This window comes from Apium graveolens, chromosome 6, assembly GCF_009905375.1.
Source record: "Apium graveolens cultivar Ventura chromosome 6, ASM990537v1, whole genome shotgun sequence".
NCBI classification, from domain to species: Eukaryota; Viridiplantae; Streptophyta; class Magnoliopsida; order Apiales; family Apiaceae; genus Apium; species Apium graveolens.
In genome coordinates, this window is record NC_133652.1 from 143,081,363 (window position 1) to 143,102,350 (window position 20,988).

Below are 20,988 nucleotides of genomic sequence, written 5' to 3' on the forward strand. Positions count from 1 at the left end.
GATGATTCGTAAATACGGTCATTTTTTAAAGTTCGTTTTCTTTGAAAACTAATAGCGTTTACATACACTCATTTGGTACGTATAATCATGTTATCAACTCTGAAACTCAATTTCTCATGCACAACATATTGTGGGCTAAAAAGTTTTCCCCGTCTGCCAGGGTTACTATTCATTAAACGTTTTTACAAAGTCTCAAAAATTCGAGTTCTTACACTTAATCTGTGACTTGTAGACTTCTTGACTTAGAATGTTTTTCACAAAACAGATTTATTCAAGTCCAAGCTTCTTCATACTTTCTCTTTCTCTGAGGCATGATCTTCATGATCTTCTTCCAGAGTTTATTCTTAGGCTTGAAACTGTTTACAGAAAAATACTCCAGTCTAATCTAATTACACTCTAACAGACTTAAGTGATACAATACAAAATACAAACTTAGATTACCATACAACTTACTTAGGGTTGTCAATTTGACTTTGTCTTGTTATTGTACAAGCATGTCTTGCACAACAACTGTTGAAATTCGGGATTCGTCCCTTAAGAAGCCGGGGGATTCGTCCCTTGTTGTTGAGCCTCAGTTGCCCCTACTAGGGTTCCTCATTGGGTGGATGCATAGGTTGAGTGTGGTGGTACTTCCACCACTGATGCGATTGTTCGCGACGGGACATGAGTGACTGTTCCACTATTGTTTCTGCTCTGTGTGTTCACCATGGTTGTTGTAGTCTTCCTACATACGACGCCAAATATTGTGAAATAAAAACTAGAGTACGTTAGTAGTTAATACTAGGGTTTGTGAGTTTCAAGTTTTAATGGCTGCTCTCGTGTTCGGGACTATCGGTCCTTGCAAGATGCCTACGTATCTCTGTGTGGTAGAGAATCAAGCCAAAAATATAGTTCTAGGTTGAGGGGTAGAGCCCTTTATATAGAGTTGAGTCTAGGGTTAGACTTGTGTTGGGAGAATTGGTGGAAAAGTCTCCAACTTAGATGGTGATTAGGAGTCCTATAAGGGAAGAAACTCCAGAACCTTCTGTGTGGGACTTTGAGTCCGTTTAGGACACATATCTTTGTTCTTCCAACTGTATTGGGTCTATTCCGTGAACAGTTTGTGCTCGTGGACCTTGATGACCCCTGCTGATGGGCCTTGTCTACATAGGTCGTCTTAAGTCTGCTACGAGCTCGGAACAAACAGGTTTGTACTATACTTTAGACAAGAAGCCCAAATATAATTAATGTAACATTTAATGTGTCTGTAGGATGTATTTTCAATCCATATTAAATAGGATATGAGTTAAGTGTAATTATAGTATTTGGAGGGTATCCTTTATTAAGTTGTCTGTCTCACTGAAGCCCCACTTGCTTTATTATATATATAATATAGATAAATAATTTGGGGTTTATATCAAGTCGTCCACCCGATTCGTCAAAATATCTCACTTAGACCATCATTTCCCACGGCGACTCATTTAAACCATTAAAAAACTAATATATATCACGCTGTTATATTAATAAAAAAAGTTAACGGTGATGCTGATGTGTCAGCTGACATGACGTTGAATAAGCAACGACTAGCTTGACTGACTTCACTTTGACCCCTGTATATATAGCAGACATACAAACACAGTGTGTGTATTAGGGTTCTTGATAAAAAAATTAATTTTCTCTTAAATTTGTGCATAACTTTGTAATTACTTCTCACATTATCAACATCTTCGCTCATAATCGTAAACCCCCATGTCTGCTTTGTCAAACTCGTCAGTTGTTAAGTCTGATAATAACTTGATTTTTTGTTTTTGTGGTATGAATGCTCGAGTACTTACGTCATGGACTTCCAAAAATCCAGGAAGACGTTTCTTGAGTTGTGGTAAAAGCAAGGTAAATGATTACCTTATCGAATAATGTTAAAGAGTGATAATTGGTGTCCGGATTTTGTTGAAGACGATTGACGATTGGATGATGGTTGATAGTGGCGATTGAATGAACACGCTGTTTAGGGTTTTTGTTTAGCCCCAAATTAACCCGCCAATATGTCAGTTTATTTGTTTATTCGGGTTATTTGTTTAATTTATTAGGGTTTCTTTCACTTGTATTGTGTCACTTGATAGTTAGTCCAACGTGGAACATACGTGGACTACCAGCTCACCACTTCTGATTATTTCTGCTTGAACTAACGGAAATTTTAAAAAATTTAACATTTTCTGTTAATTTTTTTAGAAAAGGATAATGGCGTGATATATATTAGTTTTTTATTGGTTTAAATGATTTGCCGTGGGAAATGGTGGTCTAAGTGAGATATTTTGACGAATAGGGTGGCCGACTTGATATAAAACCCTAAATAATTTTCTCCAAAATACTATCCCCGTCCCTAAATATACCTTTATTTTGACCCTTAACCGGTTAATTTGCCAAACTTTGACTAACTTTACATATTTTGTATAACTAGTTTATAGCCCGTGCTTTGCACACGGGTATTTCAAAAATTATTTAATAAAATGAATAAATAAATTTATAATTAAAATTGAATAATATAATTATGAAAGATTAAGTTATCTATATAATAAGTGTATTGCATCTACATATTATGATAAATTTATTTAACAACTACTTTCGTTACATAAGTTATTTTTATGTTATATATTTTATGAGATTATTTCTATAAATAGATCTGTCAAAATTTAAAGTTTACTTCAAATTTATATTAAAAACTTACCATAAGTAACACAATTCATATTTAAAATTGTATTGCAAAGTTTGTATAATTAAAATGGGTCATAATAAATATATGGATCTTTTATAAACCTAATATGGATACCAAACCTAAAAATGGATAGTCCACTTGGTCAAATTAAAGTTAAAAATTATATCCAAACCAAAATATGGATACCAAACCTTAGGAAAGGGTTATCCAATAATTTATAATATATAGATTGGAAAAAATAATTAAAATATATATTTAATTTATTTTAAAATATAAATTTCGAATTTTAAAAATAATTAATCAATAATTTTTAATATTAAATCAAAAATTGATCAACTTCCCTCCTAAAATATCATCCTAACATATCACATGTAAAATTATCCGTAAAGTTAAATATAATATCTAGATAACATTGTATTATATTTAAAATGTAAAATATTAATCAATCACTCCAATCCATGTTAGGTATAATTTTAGATGAGGTAAGGCTACATTTGTTCACCTAATCTTATATCCTCTCTTTTTTTTTAAATTTTTTTATAATATATAATATGCCACCTTAAAGCATTTTTATTATTATTTAATTGTTAATCAAAATTTAAAAATTTGATATTCTGATGTAATAAACTATGTTTGAGTTATGTATTTTTATATTTTATAATATATATAAGTAATGTTTGTTAAATTTATTTTTTCCATTTTCAAATATGTTATTAGAATTATAATTGTAATAACTTTTTTTTAAAATTTTTACTTTAAAAAATTTACATAAATGTAAAAATATAAAATCATTATCATGAAAATATCTTTATATTTAAAATAAAAATTTTATTTTCAATTATATTGAATAAAACTAACTTAAATTTAGTGATGAATATAGCTAATGAATATAAAGAAGACGTGTTTATCAAAATTTTAGATAAATATTTTGGGTAACGAATTTATTTTAGGAAATTTACCTAAAATACCAATTTTTACGAAAATATTTGCAAAAATACGAATACGAGTTACATATGTGGTTGCATATGAGACTGAAACGGTTGCATATGTGGTTGCCCGTGAGGTTGATTCGTATTTTTGCAAATATTTTGTACAATTTGGATATTTATGCAAAAATTCCATTTATTTATATATTATCTTAGGAGATGATCTATTTAGGATGCTCTGGCCTGGAGCTAACCACTGGGCACTGATCTTAAAAGTAAGTTGTACAAGGGATGCTGTTTGAAGTGACTAATCTAAGTGACTAATCTATCTAAATCTACCTAATATATCCAAGCAGAGAGAGGTTTGGTCTGGAAGGAGGAGACTTAAATGGCGGGAATCTCCTCCTGCTTTCTGACTGCACCCCGACTCTCATTTCTATCACTCAAGGTCAACTCCTCCTTCCTCCAATTTCACACACTCACATATTATTCTCGTTGTTTTACTTAAACAATTATGTGCACTCACAGTGACATATACTTGCATCCTCACATAAAACAATAATTATATATGCTGATTTACAGAAGTTACATGGTCCCCGATGCTGCTCCCACACGCCGAAACACAACAAGAAAGATATGCCAACGCCGTCGTTTTTAAAGATTGCTGTTAGCGGATTCACTGAGATTCTAAGGCTTTTCTCCTCCACTCCTACCAGGTAGGTAATTCATCCAATCACATTCAACATTTTTTATATTTTTTTCCTTTTTAGTTTGCCAAAACTTGTTAAATTTTTTATTCGATTTGGTGAAATTCAAAATCCAGGTAACTTGAACAACTAAAGATCACAATAATGAGTACTAGGCAAAAAAAACCGTGGAGCACCCTTAAAGGGATTATTACGTATTCTGCAATATATTTTACAATATGTTGTTCTACTTATTTATTTTTCCAAATCATATTGCGGGATTCGTACTTCATTTAGGAGTAATTAACATAAACCTGGTAGTACAAAGTTTGTTAAGTACTATATTTATTATGGATGAATGTGTGTTTCTTGAATGTACATCAAGACACCTAGTGTACACCTTGACGAGCTAAAAATTAAATGAAAAGTAGGAGTAAAAAATTATACAAGAAGAAGACTCGAAGAGGGAAGTTCTTTTTAATTTTGAGGTATTATTATTTACGGGTAAGTATCAAATTTACCGGTATATGACTAGCGAAATATCAAATTTACCACCGATTAATTCGGGGTCTCACATTGGCCATTTTTCACAAAAAAATTGCTAATTTACGGTGATAAATTTGAGATGTCATTAGCTTATGACCGACTTAAAAAGTGGCCGACTTGAGACTCCCTTACTTGAAAGTGGCCAATCTGAGACCCCGAATTTGTTGGTGATAAATTTGAAACTTTGCTAATTATATAATGGTCAGCTTGATATTTAACCCTATTATTTACTGCTTACTGAAGTTGTTTGCATGTCTATTATTAATCAAGCTACTTACTTTTACAGTTTTCCTTTACCTATCATCTTTTTATTTGTAACATTTTGCAGCGTGGATGTTGTGAGTGATGTAGAGATAAAAAAAGTTTCCATTTCTTGCATCGACGATATTCTAGATGTCCTCAAGTCAGACTATGAGAAAGAATATTTTGTTACTGGTATTTTCCTGAATTTAGACCCTTTTGTCTTTTAACGTTTAACGAACACGTTTCTTTAAGATTTAAAGCTTAATTTTTATATAGTCTCCAATGTGGCTTCAGTTGTGAACAATAATTCACACATGAAATGTCATGGCTGAGAATTTTATACTGATTAATGTTCAGTCTGTTACATTTATATATGGCTATCTACGTGATGTAGGACATTCATTTTCCGTATGACTAAATAGCACCCGAAGAAAACACACCCATATAGCTATCTAAATATATATATGGGTTTTCTCTTGATTAAGTAGGAAATTTGGTGCAATGGGAAATTAGAATAGGTTTTCCGTGATGTATGATTTTAGTAGAGTGAATAAACATCCAGCTTTCGTCATTTATTTTCTTTACTTCTTGCGGAACCAAAAAAGGAGTTATTTGTGGTGTTGTGCATGTTTCCCCCTTTACTTCTTGCGGAACCAAAATGAGTTGGAAGTCTTATAAAATTTGTTGCGTAGTGAGAAAGTCAGTCACAAAGTACAAGAATTTTCATTAAAGGGTGGGGGATAATATTCAACTCATAGTGCATAGTAATAAACGGTAAGTATATAACTGTAGGTTTACTAATTCATTTTCCAGAAAGTCTGGCTCTGACTATGTGTATAGATATGTTTAAACCTAGGAATGTCATAAATTCCAAACAAGTGCTAAAGCTGACACTCTTTTCCTCTCCCCGAACTTCTCTTTGGGATTTTGTGCATCTAAAACTCTTTGCAATCTCTTTCAGTCACTGCCCCAAGAGACAGCTGCTGACAGATTGACTTTGTTACACTGATTGATATTGGTGGCTTGGTGCTTGTCTATTTTCACTGATGGTTTCAAATTTATGACCCAGGAAGTTTCACTCCTGAAGTTTACGTGGATGATTGTATATTTGAAGATCCAACCATTAGATTTCGTGGTATGAGGATATAACTCAGAATATTTGTTATGCCATTTATTTGTTACTGTTTTGTTGTTCTGTGGATCTTAGTATGTTAATATGTATTGTTAAATTTTCATTTGATATATATCAATTTTTCATATCCTAATCTTTGCAAAGAAACAGTCTGAAAGATAGGTCAGTGATGTTATCTCTACATCTGATCTATTCACCTTCTCTCACTCTTGGCTTGCACATTATCATGTTCAGTCTGGCGTCAATTGGGGGCTTCTTGAGTTTTTTTACTTCTCTCGCATCTTGTTGGTCACAAAGAGAGTTTCAATTGAGAAAATAGAAATTGTTCTACCATCTTTTTAAAGTTATAAATCATCGTATAATTTCTTTTTGAGATATCAACATCTAATCTTGTTTTAGATATCTTGGGATTCTTTATTGAAGTTGGAAATTTAAAAAAGGGGCTAACTGAATGTTCTTATCGTGCAGGTAAAGCATTATATTCACGCAACTTGAATTTGCTCGTACCTTTCTTTGACCATCCGTCAATCATATTGCAACAGATTAAGACGGTATCTGATAAATTTTGTACCTTGCATAAGAGCAAATGTTAATAATTTTCCTTATTGAAAAGTTGTTCAATGATAAAATAGGATCAATATAGCATTTTACTTTTTGTATACCTTCGTTTAGAGCGTCCTGAGTTTTTTTTCTAGCAACATAAAATTTCATAATGTGGGATTTATATTTACTAATAAGGTCTTAAGCTGATCGTGGAAAAAAAATCAATCTGGTTTAGAAATATACGGGCAATTGTTGGAAGAAATTGGTGACCAATAGAGGGGCTAATCATTTTATCTCAATAATCTATAATTTAATTGTACTATTATTTAACTTATGCAATTATAAATAATTAGAATTTTTTCTTTGTTCCCTTTCAAAGTTTATATTTTTATATATTCATAGATACTAAATTTTATCTTAATTAAAAATTAGAGTTGAAATAGAAAGGAAGTGATATTTTAACGGAAATCTTTAGAAACGAAAGAGTTTGCAAAAGAAAATTACATGCTCGAGAGCATTCTATTTCAACTACATGTTTTTCCTTTTTTTAAACTAAATGTAGCAGGCTTAATCCAATCATTAATAGACTGCCTATTGGGTTAACAAACTGGTCCTAAAAATCAAAAAGAATATATTATATGCAGAACAGCAAAAAAAACTATATGGGGTCTATATCTCCGCTTCTGCTTAATTGATGAGGTGTAAGTATGTAAATATTGTATGGATATAGTAATTTTCTGAAACACACCTAACAGTTTAACTTCATGCTCAAGTGGAAGAAATAGTTCTGTTTAGGTCCAATAAAAAAATTCCACTCCCACAAATAAAAGCGTGAGAAAGTACAATTATTCTGACGTTGTTTCTTGGTCATTTGCTTATAAATCAGGAAAATGATTGCGACAAAGATTTTGTAGTTGCTTCGTGGAAATTAAGGTAGTAATTAGAAATTAGTTGTATTCCTGCACTGCAGTAGTATTTTGTCCAGTTCATTTTTTATGCACAGTTGTCTTCGACCAAAACTCGGGATTCATTTTTATGCTAGAGTGTTGCTTTCTGTCTTTATCTTATTCAATAATTTAAAATATGATTATCACTTCAATCACTCAGCATCTCTGGTTTTGTGGATCATAATGGTTTTGTGGATCATAAGAAATAGTGATTTAGGCTTGCTGATGGTTGAAGATCATACCGAGAAATTGCGAAAATTTCATTCTTGAACACTTCTCATTCGATCTGTTATTCATCATAAGTCTCCACAGAACTTTTCTTGACATCAGTTGTTACAAGTTGGTGCTTAATTTGTTAAAAAAAATTTCTTTTGCAGTTTCTCTGTTATTCCTTATTCTCTGATTTATCTCTAGGCATTTTTTTTGCGCATATATTATTGAAAACAAATTATTGTGGTATTCTAGGCTGTCAAATTAGTTGTATGACATTTATAATTAAGGTGGCTTTTTGACGGTGATGTTAACAATACTTCAACCTGTTTTCCTCTATTTAAATTGTTGAGAGAACTTCTCTGTTATTGAATGGAACATTATTAGGATAACTTACCATGTCAGTACTTGCACATATGTCAGATTCTTGTTTGACATCCACTGCAGAATTATTCTGTTATATGTTAATACTTGATCTTAATATGCAGAACATATCTCAAACTTCCATGGAAGCCTCTTATATGCATTGACGGAAGCACGGTTTATGATTTAAACAATGATTACCAGGTAAGAAATTTGTGCTATTTCATCAGTTTCTGATACTTGTGTTCCTGCAGAACTGAGCCCGGTTCTTAATATTTTGTTACCCCATATGCTTACGAAGGGACTATTTCTGTAGGTATTTTTTAGCCACAATGCATAAGACCAAATTTTGTTGTTTTAGGAAAATTATTTTCAAAATATATATAAGATGAAAACCTCCGGAAATGTTCAAAATGGACTTCCATTATGGGATAAATAAAGTGGTTCAGTTTCAGGTAGCACAAAGTATTCATCTTTGCTCAATTGTCATATTATCATTCAACAGATAATTCGCCATGCTGAAAGTTGGAACGTTTCTGTTGTTGAAGCAATCGGTCAAATATTTACACCATCTTTTGGAAGTACTAATTGAATGTTGAGGTGTCTGGAGATGATATGTGTTTTTTATACATATTGTAGGAGTTGTTGCAAACTTGATTCCATAGGTACACATCCCCATCTTATTTCTTACAAACTGTTAATATCAAAATGAAGCCTTAATAACTTATCTAACAATGTAAATAATTTCATAGTGCTTGTACAGAATCAGTTAAAGATTGAGAAGTAGAATTTCCCACTGAGCGAATTGGATGCGTAGTTCGGCAGGAGGCTAACCAATCAACTTTTAGCTTGAGTTTGAAGATTTGATGTGGATCTGGTGAATCCAAGTATATTCCAACATTATAATAAATATTAAGATACACCTTTCCACAATAGCCCCCACCTTGAATGTGTATATTTGTGAATGTAACTTCATGATCATTCTGTAAACAGTAAATATGTTCTCATTCGTACTGGAACCAGTCAAATAAAAAACGTGGTTTTGCAATTTATGGCTCAGCAATATTAGTAAAGGTTCTTATAATAATCTGGATGGATATCTACCTACGTGTGCTTGTTCTTATTTGTTTCTTATTGCAAAGATCTTCCAGTTATGTACTTCTATATATATATATACATATTTATATATATATGAAGTTTTGGAGAAAGCTTAGCTTTCATTTCAGTAAGATTCAGAATATATACAGAGAGAATGGGATCAATTTAGATCCTGAAAATCAGTGATCTGTCTGCCTAAATTACACTAAATCAGGGAACTGATTCACCTAACAACCATTCTTAAATTACAGCTACGCACACATAATATCTATATAATATACAGCTAACTTCCTTAAATTAGAACTCCACACTCCCCCTCAAACTGGGTTGTATAGGCTTATCAGACCAAGCTTGAAACATAAATTTTGGAAGTTAGGGCGTGGAAGAGCTTTTGTTAGGATGTTTGCAGTTTGCTGCTTTGTAGGAACATGGTTGAGAGAGATAAGTCTTTCCTTCAATCTTCTCACTTATAAAATGTTGATCTATCTCAACATGTTTTGTTCGATCATGATGCACTGGATTTTTTGCTATAGCTATAGCTGACTGACTATCACTTTTCATGGAAATAGGCCCTTTCATAGTAACCTTAAGCTCGTTTAGTAATCGTCTAGCATATTCCCTTGCATATACCGAGTGCCAATGCCCTTAATTCAACCTATACACTGCTGCGGGCAACAACTGATTGTTTCTTGCTACGCCATGTTAAATTTCCCCACACAAATGAACAATATCCCGAAGTTGATCTTCTATCAATAGGTGATCCCGCCCAATCAGCATCAACGAATACTTCGATAATTTGACTTTCACTCTTCCGGAAGAATAATCCTTTACCTGGATCCTTGATCCTTCTTGAGATATTGTAAGATTCTGTAGACCGCGTTCATGTGTTCTTGAGTAGGGCTGTTCATAAATTGACTAACCACACTTAGAGGAAACCCAATATCTGGACGAATGTAAGCAAGGTATAGCAGTTTTCATACCAGCCTTTGATATCGACCTTTATCAACACTTATACCAGTAGCTTGTAATTTTGTATTAGGGTCCATGAGAGTGTCAATAGGCTTGCACCCTGTCATTCCAGTTTCCTTTAAAAGGTCCAAGACATATTTTCTTTGCGAAATTGACAACCCTTCTCTTGACCGTGCAACTTCCATTCCAAGAAAGTACTTTAACGGTCCAAGGTCCATGATCTCGAATTTTGTGGCAAGCAATTTCTTTAGACAAGATATCTCCTCCATATTGTTTCCAGTAATGACAATGTCATCAACATAAACAGTAGTAGCAGTAAGTCCTCTATTTGCCGTTTGTTTGACAAATAAGTATTATCAGCTTGGCACTGAACATAGTCATCTTTCCTGAGTACATATGTAAATTTTTCAATTTCCGCCGGGATTGTCTAAGACCATACAAAGTTTTAATGAGTTTGCATACTTTGTTTGCTGGAAATCTGCTCTCAAAACCCGGTGGTATTTTCATGTATACTTTTTCCTCGAGATCTCCATTTAGAAAGGCGCTTTTAACATCAGTTGCCAGTCCAAATTAACAGCAATAGAGATGAGAACTCTGATGGTGTTTAATTTTGCAACAAGGGCAAACTTTTCTTGATAATCAATCCCATAAGATTGAGTGAATCCCTTTGCCACAAGGCGTGCCTTAAGCCTTTCAACACTTGCTTCAGCTTTGTGCTTCACAGAAAATACCCACTTACATCATACAACACGTTTTCCAGGAGGAAGAATGGTAATTGTCCAGGTTTTATTCTTTTCGAGCGCTCTCATTTCTTCAAGAGTTGTTGTCTTCCATTCAGGTATTTGTAAGGCTTCCTGGACTGAATTAGGAATTGAGACCTGATCAATTTTGGTAACAAAGGCTATGAACCGTGGTGACAATTTTGCATAGGATAGGTGATTTTGTATAGGATGATGAGTGCATGTTCTGACTCCCTTTCGCAGTGCAATTGGCAAGTCCATATCAGAACTTAAATCTGGTGTCGGCTAATCAGATAATGTATTTGATGTAATGCCAACCTTACCTTGAGTTCTTTCGATGGAAATTGGAGCCGGTGAAGAGTCATGGTCATGCTAAAATTGTGCAGGTTGCAACTGGGGCTGTTCCTGAGACTTTTTCTTTCGAGAATAGACTTTGATTTCATCTGACTTTTGGGTTTGGTTGGAAATGGATTTGGTCATTGGAGGTGGATCAACTAACTTAGGAGTCGGAATTTGCTCTAACATTTGAAAAGGAACATGTGCCTCGACTATAGGAGTATTTTCAATGAACGAGTTCCAACCCCAACCCCAATTCTGAGATTCTGTTACTCTACTCTCCCCCTGAATTGAAGAATTGGGGTAAAAAGGCTTTCTCTCAAAAAAGGTGACATCCATGGAATGGAAAAAACGCTTAGTGAGAGGACAATAACATTTGTAACCCTTTTTATTAGGAGAGTAACCGAGAAATATACATCTCAAGGCTCTTGGATCAAATTTTCCTCGATTTTGAGAATTGATGTGAACAAATATAGTAAAACCAAATATTTTGAGAGGAATTTTATTTATAATGTGTGATGTGGGAAATAGTTCAAGAAGTGACTGCCTCGGTGTTTTATAATTCAGAGTCCTAGAAGGCATTCTATTGATTGATGAGGTAAGTGGCTGTGAGGATTGCATCCCCCAAAAATGTTTAGAAACATTGGATGTGAAAAGTAAATAGCGTGCAACCTCAAGAAGATGTCGATTTTTCCTCTCTGCCACCCCATTTTGTTGGGGTGTGTCAACGCAAGAACTTTGATGTACAATGCCATGAGTTTGTAAATATTCCCCGAAAATAAAGTTGAAAAAGTCACGTGCATTATCAGTCCTAAGCACTTGAATATTTGCTTTGAACTGGTTTTGGATCATGACATGAAAAGATTTAAAAATGTGACTGGCTTCAGATTTTTGTTTCATTAAAAATACCCAATTAAGACGAGTATGATCATCAACTAAGAGTTAGAACCAGCGAGCCACACTAACATTTGTAGTTCGCGATGGCCCCCAAATATCATTGTGTATTAATGAGAAAGGTTCAGAAGATTTATGTGGTTTAGAAGTATATGTACTACGAGTGTGCTTGGACAATTGACATATATCGCAATTAAACAATTTTGAACTTTTATTGATAAATAAATGTGGAAAGAGTCGTTTAAGGTACATAAAGTTTGGGTGACCAAGACGATAGTGCCACATCATAACATCACTATCTTTATTTGACAAACTCGATGACAATAAACTACTTGGAGAATGATAAAAAGAACGAGAAGACTCTTTATTAGGAAACACTCGAGAGATTTGAGGTGTGAGAATATAGAGACCAGCATTGCCAATCGTCCTCGCCGATTCCAAATCCTGAAATTTACAACAATTGGCAGAAAATTTAGTCATACAATTCAAGGCATTTGTAAGTTTGCCTACAGACAATAAATTGCAGTCTAAATTTGGAACAAACAACACAGATTGTAAGGATATATTTTATGATAAAGACACAGTGCCAACTCCTGCTACTTTTGAGCGTGATCCATCAGCTATTCGAACAAAAATAGGTCTGTTGCATAGACTATATGATGAAAAAAGAGTGTGATTTCCAGTCATGTGATCCGAGGCACCAGAATCAACTATCCACATATTTAATTTAGATTTTGCTACACTAAGTGCCAAAGACGTACCTCTATTTGCTACACCTGTTGTCCCAACTGTAGAGGATGATTGAACACCGACTTCAGTAATCAACTTTTGAAGAGTTTACAGATGAAATACCTTGTTTGAGGTCTTGAAGGATACTACCACTAACGAACATCATAACAGACTTAGACCACTCAAGATAATTATGACCAATTAGTGTGTGGTTGGTCACAAGAAGAATAGTGTTGTCTGCCATGGGCGAATTGACAATAGGACTGTGGCTGGAAGGAAGGTCAACGATTGATGATGAGGATATTTCTTTATCAGACATGATTGATGTATAGGTAAAAAGATTAAAAGATGTAAGCTACTGGAAAGGAATTGTAGCTGCTGAATTAGGGTAATACTTCAAGCTCCGATACCATGAAGTTTTGGAGAAAGCTTAGCTTTCATTTCAGTAAGAATCAGAATATATACAGAGAGAATGGGATCAATTTAGATCCTGAAAATCAGTGATATGTCTGCTTAAATTACACTAAATCAGGGAACTGATTCACCTAACAACCATTCTTAATTTACAGCTACGCACACATAATATCTATATAATATACAGCTAACACCCTTAAATTAGAATTCCACAATATACATATAAAACAAGGAAAAAGACAATGATGTGTCACTTTTAGTGAGTTGAGCTTGAATCATCACATTCAGGAATAAAAAAAAGTTCATTTTGGTAATCCCACACAATCAAGTAGTAACCCTGGCCATTAACATGAAAGACAACTATAAGTCCATAAAAAGATTTGTAAATTTAATTAAATTTCTTTAATCCTCCTTTGAGATGCTAATGGTGTATTCAGTAAGAGAGAATGGAATGAATTTATGTAGAAAATTTTGAGAGTGAGAATGTAAAAGGGAGCAGAAATATTTTATGATGAAGTTTTTGGGGATGTATGAAGGAGAGGAAAATTTCTCCAAAGTTGGTGTGATTAGAATTCTAATTTAGATTCCTCCCCCTAAGAAGAGTACAAATCTCATCCGATTTTCTCCCAGTTTCATTCATCCAAGTGAACACAATCTCAGTGTGACATGTGCAGTTCTGTTGAGATTTCTTGCAGTCTGACTCTCTTCCTGTGAGCAAGAAGCAGAGAGGCCATAATTTCTTGTATAGGTAAAATTGGATCCACTATACCTTGAGGTAATTTCTTAATGCCCTTCTTTTATCACACCATTCTAGGACTACTGTTTTTTACCTACCATTCTGGAATTGGGGGACTACAAGGTCCATAATATACAAGCTATCTTAATTATATTATTAAGAAAGCTAACGTAAAAAGTTAGATTGTTCAATTATATGTTTAATATCTATGATGATATTACTGCAGGAATTCTGGCGACAAATTGTTGCATTGGAAAGTTTTGATCAAAGACACTAAGATTTGGACTGCCTAAATAGGGAAGTGAACCAGTTGCATGACTTCCGTCAACGCTGACGGGGTAAGGTGAATAGGTATGGTGAATCTTGTTATTTTTTTTCTTAATTCATTTTTCCTTGTATTGCCTTTTTTAGATAATGTGAAAGTTATAATTAGCAATTTACACAAGCAGATTATTGTTGTGGACAAATTGCTTGCTTGTATCCTAATATGGCACGTGCACGCGCGCGCACACTGACACAAACACACACATTATTGTAAAAGGGAAAGGGAGCTGAGCAATTAGAGCTCCTCATGGTTGGTGTGGAAAATAGGAACTTCATAACTTTAACAGGATTGTGTACTTCAAAGTTACCTTTTACATTTCTAGCCATTGAGGTGGGAAGGGTGTTGAGCATGCTTACATGATTAAGAGCATCTCCATTGCCAACTCACCTAAAATATTAACTTTTTAACTTATCTTTCATTCATGTCAAAGCTGGCACCCTTTTAACTCCAATAGCTAGCAATCTCTCAAGGTGCTTAAATGGTCCCCACACTAACTCAAATAAAATCAAGACTAGATAAATAAATAAATTAAATATAATTGAAGAGGTAAGATTTATTTATACATTTCTTACAAGAATTGGATTTTAGCTATATTGAAGGGGTGCCAAGAGTTAGCCACTTCTCTTGGCACTCTTCAAGCACCCTTGACACTCCAATAGGTTGGCACCCAAGAATGTCATGCCACATAGGACTTGTCACCCCTATTGGAGTTGCTCTGGCGTCTCATACATTTTATTAGTTATATTTATGGTTGCGTTGGGACTAGTTTGAATACATGATAGTTTGGTTGATTGGGCTTTTGACCTGGTCAGTCTTCAGTCTTTTTCAATCTTTCTTCAATTTAAAAAGTTGTTCATTCTCACATGCGAAATCTAACCCCCTGTGCACAGTTCAGAGTGCAGATCTATCTTACCAGTCAACTCGCGTTAATATCGAGTACATTTTACTTGCAGTTAAGTTATCTTACATATGTGGTAGAAACTAGAAAGGACATGGTGCCTGATTATTAAGTGAGGAAAGTCCTCACCTTGCTAGTTAGTTTTTTGGGTTGAGATGGGTCGTCTAACAGTACTTGAAGAGTAAAAGGGTATTACAATTCACATTTACAATGGTCTCGGCTGGCCTTTCAATGAGCTTGGGGAGAATCCAATCACACACAATATAGGGACATATATTGGTTGAGATAGTTCCAGTAGTACCCAACACTTCTTACTTGGATACTTGGTTGAAATGAGAACTAGTCTATACTGAAATTTCACAGAAACTGACCAAAAGAGTTTTGAGAATTTTCCACCAGATTGTGGAAATGCCTGATGTGTTTTTTTGGTTATATAGTTGGTGAAATATCGTTTTTTTTTTTTGTAATTTTGAAATCTAGTTTTTTAGTCTGGAGAAGATTCCAAGATCAGAACTCAGCATTGTTGCTTGTCAATATAAATGTGACAATTCTACCGACTATTCTGCGTGATAGTTAGGAAGCTGTGTTTATCTGTAACTATCATGCCTAGTGATGCCTGCTCAAAAAGTTCTTTCTTTATCCTATGACCACCAGTTGGGAGCATGGTTAAATAAACTTCTTAAAAGTTAACCTCAAATGGGACTATATCCCGCTAATTATTTATTAGATTTGAATCTGAAATGTGTAACTCTAAAATCCCAAAATATTAGAGAAAAGCTATTTTCAGGATTTTATATTAATATTTTAATACTCACTCTCACTCGAAAATTTATTTATGGGTCCAAAAGCCGAAGAGGAAGACCATTTCAAATTTTTATTTAATATTCTAATATTAAAGAAAGAAAATTTAATGTACAAATTTTAGCTACGTTCCAAGTAAAACATAGAAATGATTCAAGCTGTGTCAGTCTTAAGGTTTTGAGATTGATTTAGTTAAATTTAACTTGTGGGATGCTATTGTAAATTTAAACTAAATATTGAATGATTTATATGTAAAAATTTTAAAAACCGGGAATGTTTGAGTTGTAATTACTAATTAGTGTCCCCGGAATTCATATTTAGTAAACTCCTAGCGTTGTAAATATAAAATGTATCAAAATATATGTAATATTGCTACTCCCACTTGAACAAAACAATAGCAAGACCCCCATCAGTAGTAAATAATTGTAGTTTCGAGTTATAGATTTTTTATAAGTTTCATGTCAAATAATATCTATTAATTATCGGGTACAGTTAGGCTTGATTTTAAAATTTCATAAAACAACACTATGGATGACAAAATATAAAATAATTTAAATATAGATTACAAGACTTAATTAACAAGTTTAATATCTTCTAAGAATGAAAATAAACATATGATTTTATAATATTTTAATTTCAGCAATATATTAATTTATTCCCAACACTTTTGATATCATGATAAAATATGCACTCAAAATGTATCATTGTCATTCATGGTAGTTGAATATATAAAATGTGCTCTCAAGTTATCTTTTTGACATTCATGATAATTTGTATAGATTATAAGACTTTGATAAACAAATTTAATATCTGTTAGTAATAAAAACTAGTCATACCATTTTATAATATTCTAATTTTAGTGATGTCCTAATTTATCTCCAAGGGAGTTTATATTATTCATTTTGTTTTAGTTAGCAAGACTCTGGCCTGTCCTCCACGGCATGTCGTTAAATTGAGTGAAATTTGAAGTTCATTTCTCCTGGTGAAAAATGAACTAAACTCGGTTTGAACATTCCAAAGTAATCAACAATTAGAACTTCTCCATTGAATGACTGGAAGCAGATGTTGTCTTGTACCTGCAATCTTTTCAACAGATCTACGGCCATATTTCATTACCTGCAACACACGTTTCCACAAGTAAACACCTATCTTGACTAGTATGTTCCTCAAGCCTTATAAATCTGACCATAGTCACTTGAACAACCCTCATTCATCTCAAACATGGCATTCCATTCCAAACTGCTACTGCTACTGATCCTCCTATTATTCATTTCACATTTCAAGTACTCACAATCTGGCGGGATTGCTACATACTGGGGCCAAAGCAATGACAGTAGTGAAGGAACCTTAGCTGAGGCTTGCGCCACCGGAAATTACCAGTTCGTTAACATTGGGTTCCTATCCATTTTTGGCAATAACCAAGCCCCAATGCTAAATTTAGCGGGACACTGTGACACGAGGCCCGAGTCAAATACTTGTGGTCGTTTTAGCGCTGACATTGATTCTTGTCAAAGTCGAGGCATCAAAGTTCTCCTCTCTATTGGAGGCGCAAAGGGCTCATATTCCCTCATCTCACCTGAGGATGCAAAAAATGTCGCAAATTACCTATGGAACAATTTCCTCGGCGGCCAATCCAATTCAAGGCCGCTGGGAAATGCTGTTTTAGATGGCATAGACTTTGACATTGAGATGGGAACAGGGCAGTTCTGGGATGATCTTGCTCGTGCTCTGACAGGTTTTAACAAAAAGGTGTACTTGTCTGCAGCCCCACAATGTGTATTCCCTGATGGTAATCTAACCACTGCACTACAAACTGGCTTATTTGACTATGTATGGGTACAGTTTTACAACAATCCGTGTGGTTACTCGGGGAATTTTGCCACCGTTCTGGACAGCTGGAATAATTGGATAACTGTTCCAGGTAAACAGATATTTCTGGGAATACCAGCTTCTGATGATCAAGGTGCAGCTGGGAGTGGATATATACAGCCTGATATGCTGAAATCTCAAGTTCTTCCAACTATCAGCAAGTCTCCAAAGTATGGAGGGGTCATGCTCTGGGACAGAACTTTTGACAAAACTTATAGTGCAGCTATTAAGGGCAGTGTTTGATTTGCTGTTTTGTTGAATGCACTTCAGACTAAGGCTCATATTACTATGGTCACAATGTTCTCTTTTATAGATCAATAAGTGAGGTTCCTCTCTATTGTTGAGTTGAGGCTTTACTCTGCTTTCATGTTAATTTTTCATAAATAAATTAATTTTCGAATCTTTCAATCCATGGCAATGGAATGTACTAATCAAGGGAGTAGTTATTAATGCCAACTACAAATAGAACTTCACTAAGACCTTTAGTAAGAATATCTGGATGCACCAAAGCTGATTGAATTTTTTCTTTGATACAATAGCAATCTATCTCAATGTGTTTAGTTTGAGCATGGTAAACATGGTTAGCACTGAGATCCACTCCAGCTTTGCTATCACAATGTAAAGGAACAGATGATAGAAACACCGAGATCACATTAAAAGACCTTTCAGTATAGCCCTGTAGATTTAGCTTCTTGTCTGATGGAAAGAAATTGACAGGCGTCTAAGTGCATTTGAGGTATCTTATCTTAAGAAGACTCTTGGAGCAGCCTGTAAATGCTTCTCTCTAGGAGCATGTAAGAATTAACTTAATAATTGGACTGGAAAGGAGATGCCGGGTCAAGAAGAAATTAAATACAACAATTTCCTAATTAAACTTCTGTAGATAAGGGTTCTTCAAGTAATTCCCCAGATTTCTTTTATTGGAGTAACTGAGTTTGTGCCTTTCTATTCGTCCATTAGATAAGTGTTTGATTTTTAAGTCATTTATTTGTAATAGCCTTCTTTTCAGCTGGTAATGGCATAAAGTTGAAGTGTTGTTGCGTTCAGCAGCCTGCAATTCTTTATGCATGGCCTCCTATCCACTTTGGATCTTTTACGGCCTGATAAAAGTGCAGAAGTTTTTGATATTGCATATACTCATTGGAGTTGCACTGGTTTTAATCTTCTGGAAGTATGCAGAAACCACACTTTGCATATAGAGCCACAAAGTATGATCAGCACACCTTATTATGCCTGCACTTCTCCATAAATTTGCATTTAAAATTTCTAGGACCCTAAGCATCGTCTTTGTTGACCTACTAGAAAGCGGCACCGGTCATGACTTATGACAGCCTATCAATACATACATACATATCACAAAAGTTGACCTTATTGCTGAAAAACTAAACATATACACATTATATTTGTATGATTAGTCATACATGCAATGATTATGTTCGACAACAGTTTTTTACCGTGAAAATGGTGAGAACGCATCAATGATTTCCATACTAAAATGCATTATGTAAAGAGCGTAATCAATGCTAAAATTAGTGGGCTTATAAATGTTTGGAAATGCCTAAATAAAGAAAAGCACCAACTTGACTTTATAGTTACAAAGTCTCTCTTCATCCTTTTTATCACATCATAATGTCAACTTGTGCAAATGTTTGTGGGCGGCTTGTATCATTGTCCTATTACCAAGTCGCAGCAATCCATTCTTTCATATTCTAATCCACAACTTCAACGCGGTTCATCAAAGATAATGTACATAATAGACATCCAAGTTCCAACTAGTGTATATATCGACTTCACTAGCTCACAACATTGTACAACCAAACGAAAATGTCTCAATTACTTTCACTTCTCTCGCTCTTGATCCTCACCCTCCTCGGAAGCACAGTCTCGGGCAGCGGCATCGCCATCTACTGGGGCCAAAACGGCAATGAAGGCAACCTCACACAAACATGTGCCACCGGGAAATTTCTCTATGTCAATGTAGCCTTCCTTAATAAATTTGGCAGTGGTCAAACTCCGGAACTCAATCTTGCCGGTCATTGCAACCCTGCCAGCAATACTTGCACGTTCTTGAGCGAATCCATCCGTTATTGTCAATCAAAAGGTATTAAGCTGATGCTAGCTATTGGTGGAGGAATCGGAAACTATTCTTTAGCTTCCAAGGCTGATGCTAAAAACGTAGCTGCATATTTATGGAACACTTATTTAGGAGGTAAATCAAACTCCAGACCTCTAGGTGATGCAAGTTTGGATGGTATCGATTTTGATATCGAATTGGGCTCAGTAGATTATTATGAAGATCTCGTAAAATATTTAGTTGCTTATGGTAAGCATGGCAAAAAAGTTTACATAACAGGTGCACCACAGTGTCCATACCCTGATGCACATCTTGGAAAGGCAATCAATACAGGCCTATTTGATTATGTTTGGGTACAATTTTACAACAATCCTCCTTGTCAGTATACTTCTGGAAATACTGATAACATTTTAAATTCATGGACCAAGTGGACTACTACAGTTACTGCTGGGAAAATATTTCTGGGGCTGCCTGCAGCAACCCGGGCTGCCGGAAGTGGGTTCATTCCAGCTGATGTGCTGACTTCTGAGATTCTACCGGTGATAAAGAAGTCACCCAAGTATGGTGGTGTAATGTTATGGTCAAAATATTGGGATGATCAGAGTGGATATAGTTCCTCAATCTTAAGTAGTCTATGATCATTTGTATACTATCTATGACTCTGCAAGTTGATTCAGCATTATTCAATAAGCTTTCTCACTAACAAGGCTCAACTGTTGTTCTGCATTTCTCTTCAATAATTACAAAATAATTAAATAGTCGCACATGCTTCTCTCTCTATCGAAATTTTAAATAAAATCGCACATATTTATATCTA

The 20,988-nt window shown here is 34.5% G+C and overlaps 3 protein-coding genes across 4 annotated transcripts; all 3 read left to right on the forward strand.

Annotated features, from left to right (window-relative positions):
• Positions 1-3,845: 3,845 nt before the first annotated feature.
• Positions 3,846-9,336, forward strand: LOC141668903 (uncharacterized). Of its 2 annotated transcripts, none has more exons than XM_074475966.1 (9): positions 3,846-4,066; positions 4,201-4,334; positions 5,179-5,285; positions 6,163-6,228; positions 6,694-6,776; positions 7,655-7,701; positions 8,414-8,492; positions 8,794-8,953; positions 9,041-9,336. In XM_074475966.1, the coding sequence occupies exons 1-8, from the start codon at positions 4,007-4,009 to the stop codon at positions 8,878-8,880; spliced, it is 663 nt and encodes a 220-aa protein (XP_074332067.1). In that variant the 5' UTR covers positions 3,846-4,006; the 3' UTR covers positions 8,881-8,953; positions 9,041-9,336. The 2 variants fall into 2 exon arrangements, with proteins under 2 accessions (XP_074332067.1, XP_074332068.1); XM_074475967.1 differs by having other exon boundaries at positions 9,052-9,336.
• An 8,088-nt stretch (positions 9,337-17,424) lies between these two features.
• On the forward strand, positions 17,425-18,499 carry LOC141668902 (acidic endochitinase-like). Its single transcript, XM_074475964.1, has one exon. The coding sequence runs from the start codon at positions 17,450-17,452 to the stop codon at positions 18,338-18,340; it is 891 nt and encodes a 296-aa protein (XP_074332065.1). The 5' UTR covers positions 17,425-17,449; the 3' UTR covers positions 18,341-18,499.
• A 1,285-nt stretch (positions 18,500-19,784) lies between these two features.
• LOC141667434 (hevamine-A-like) lies at positions 19,785-20,949 on the forward strand. Its single transcript, XM_074473929.1, has one exon. It carries the CDS (start codon positions 19,922-19,924, stop codon positions 20,807-20,809), a length of 888 nt encoding a protein of 295 aa, XP_074330030.1. The 5' UTR covers positions 19,785-19,921; the 3' UTR covers positions 20,810-20,949.
• Positions 20,950-20,988: the final 39 nt, after the last annotated feature.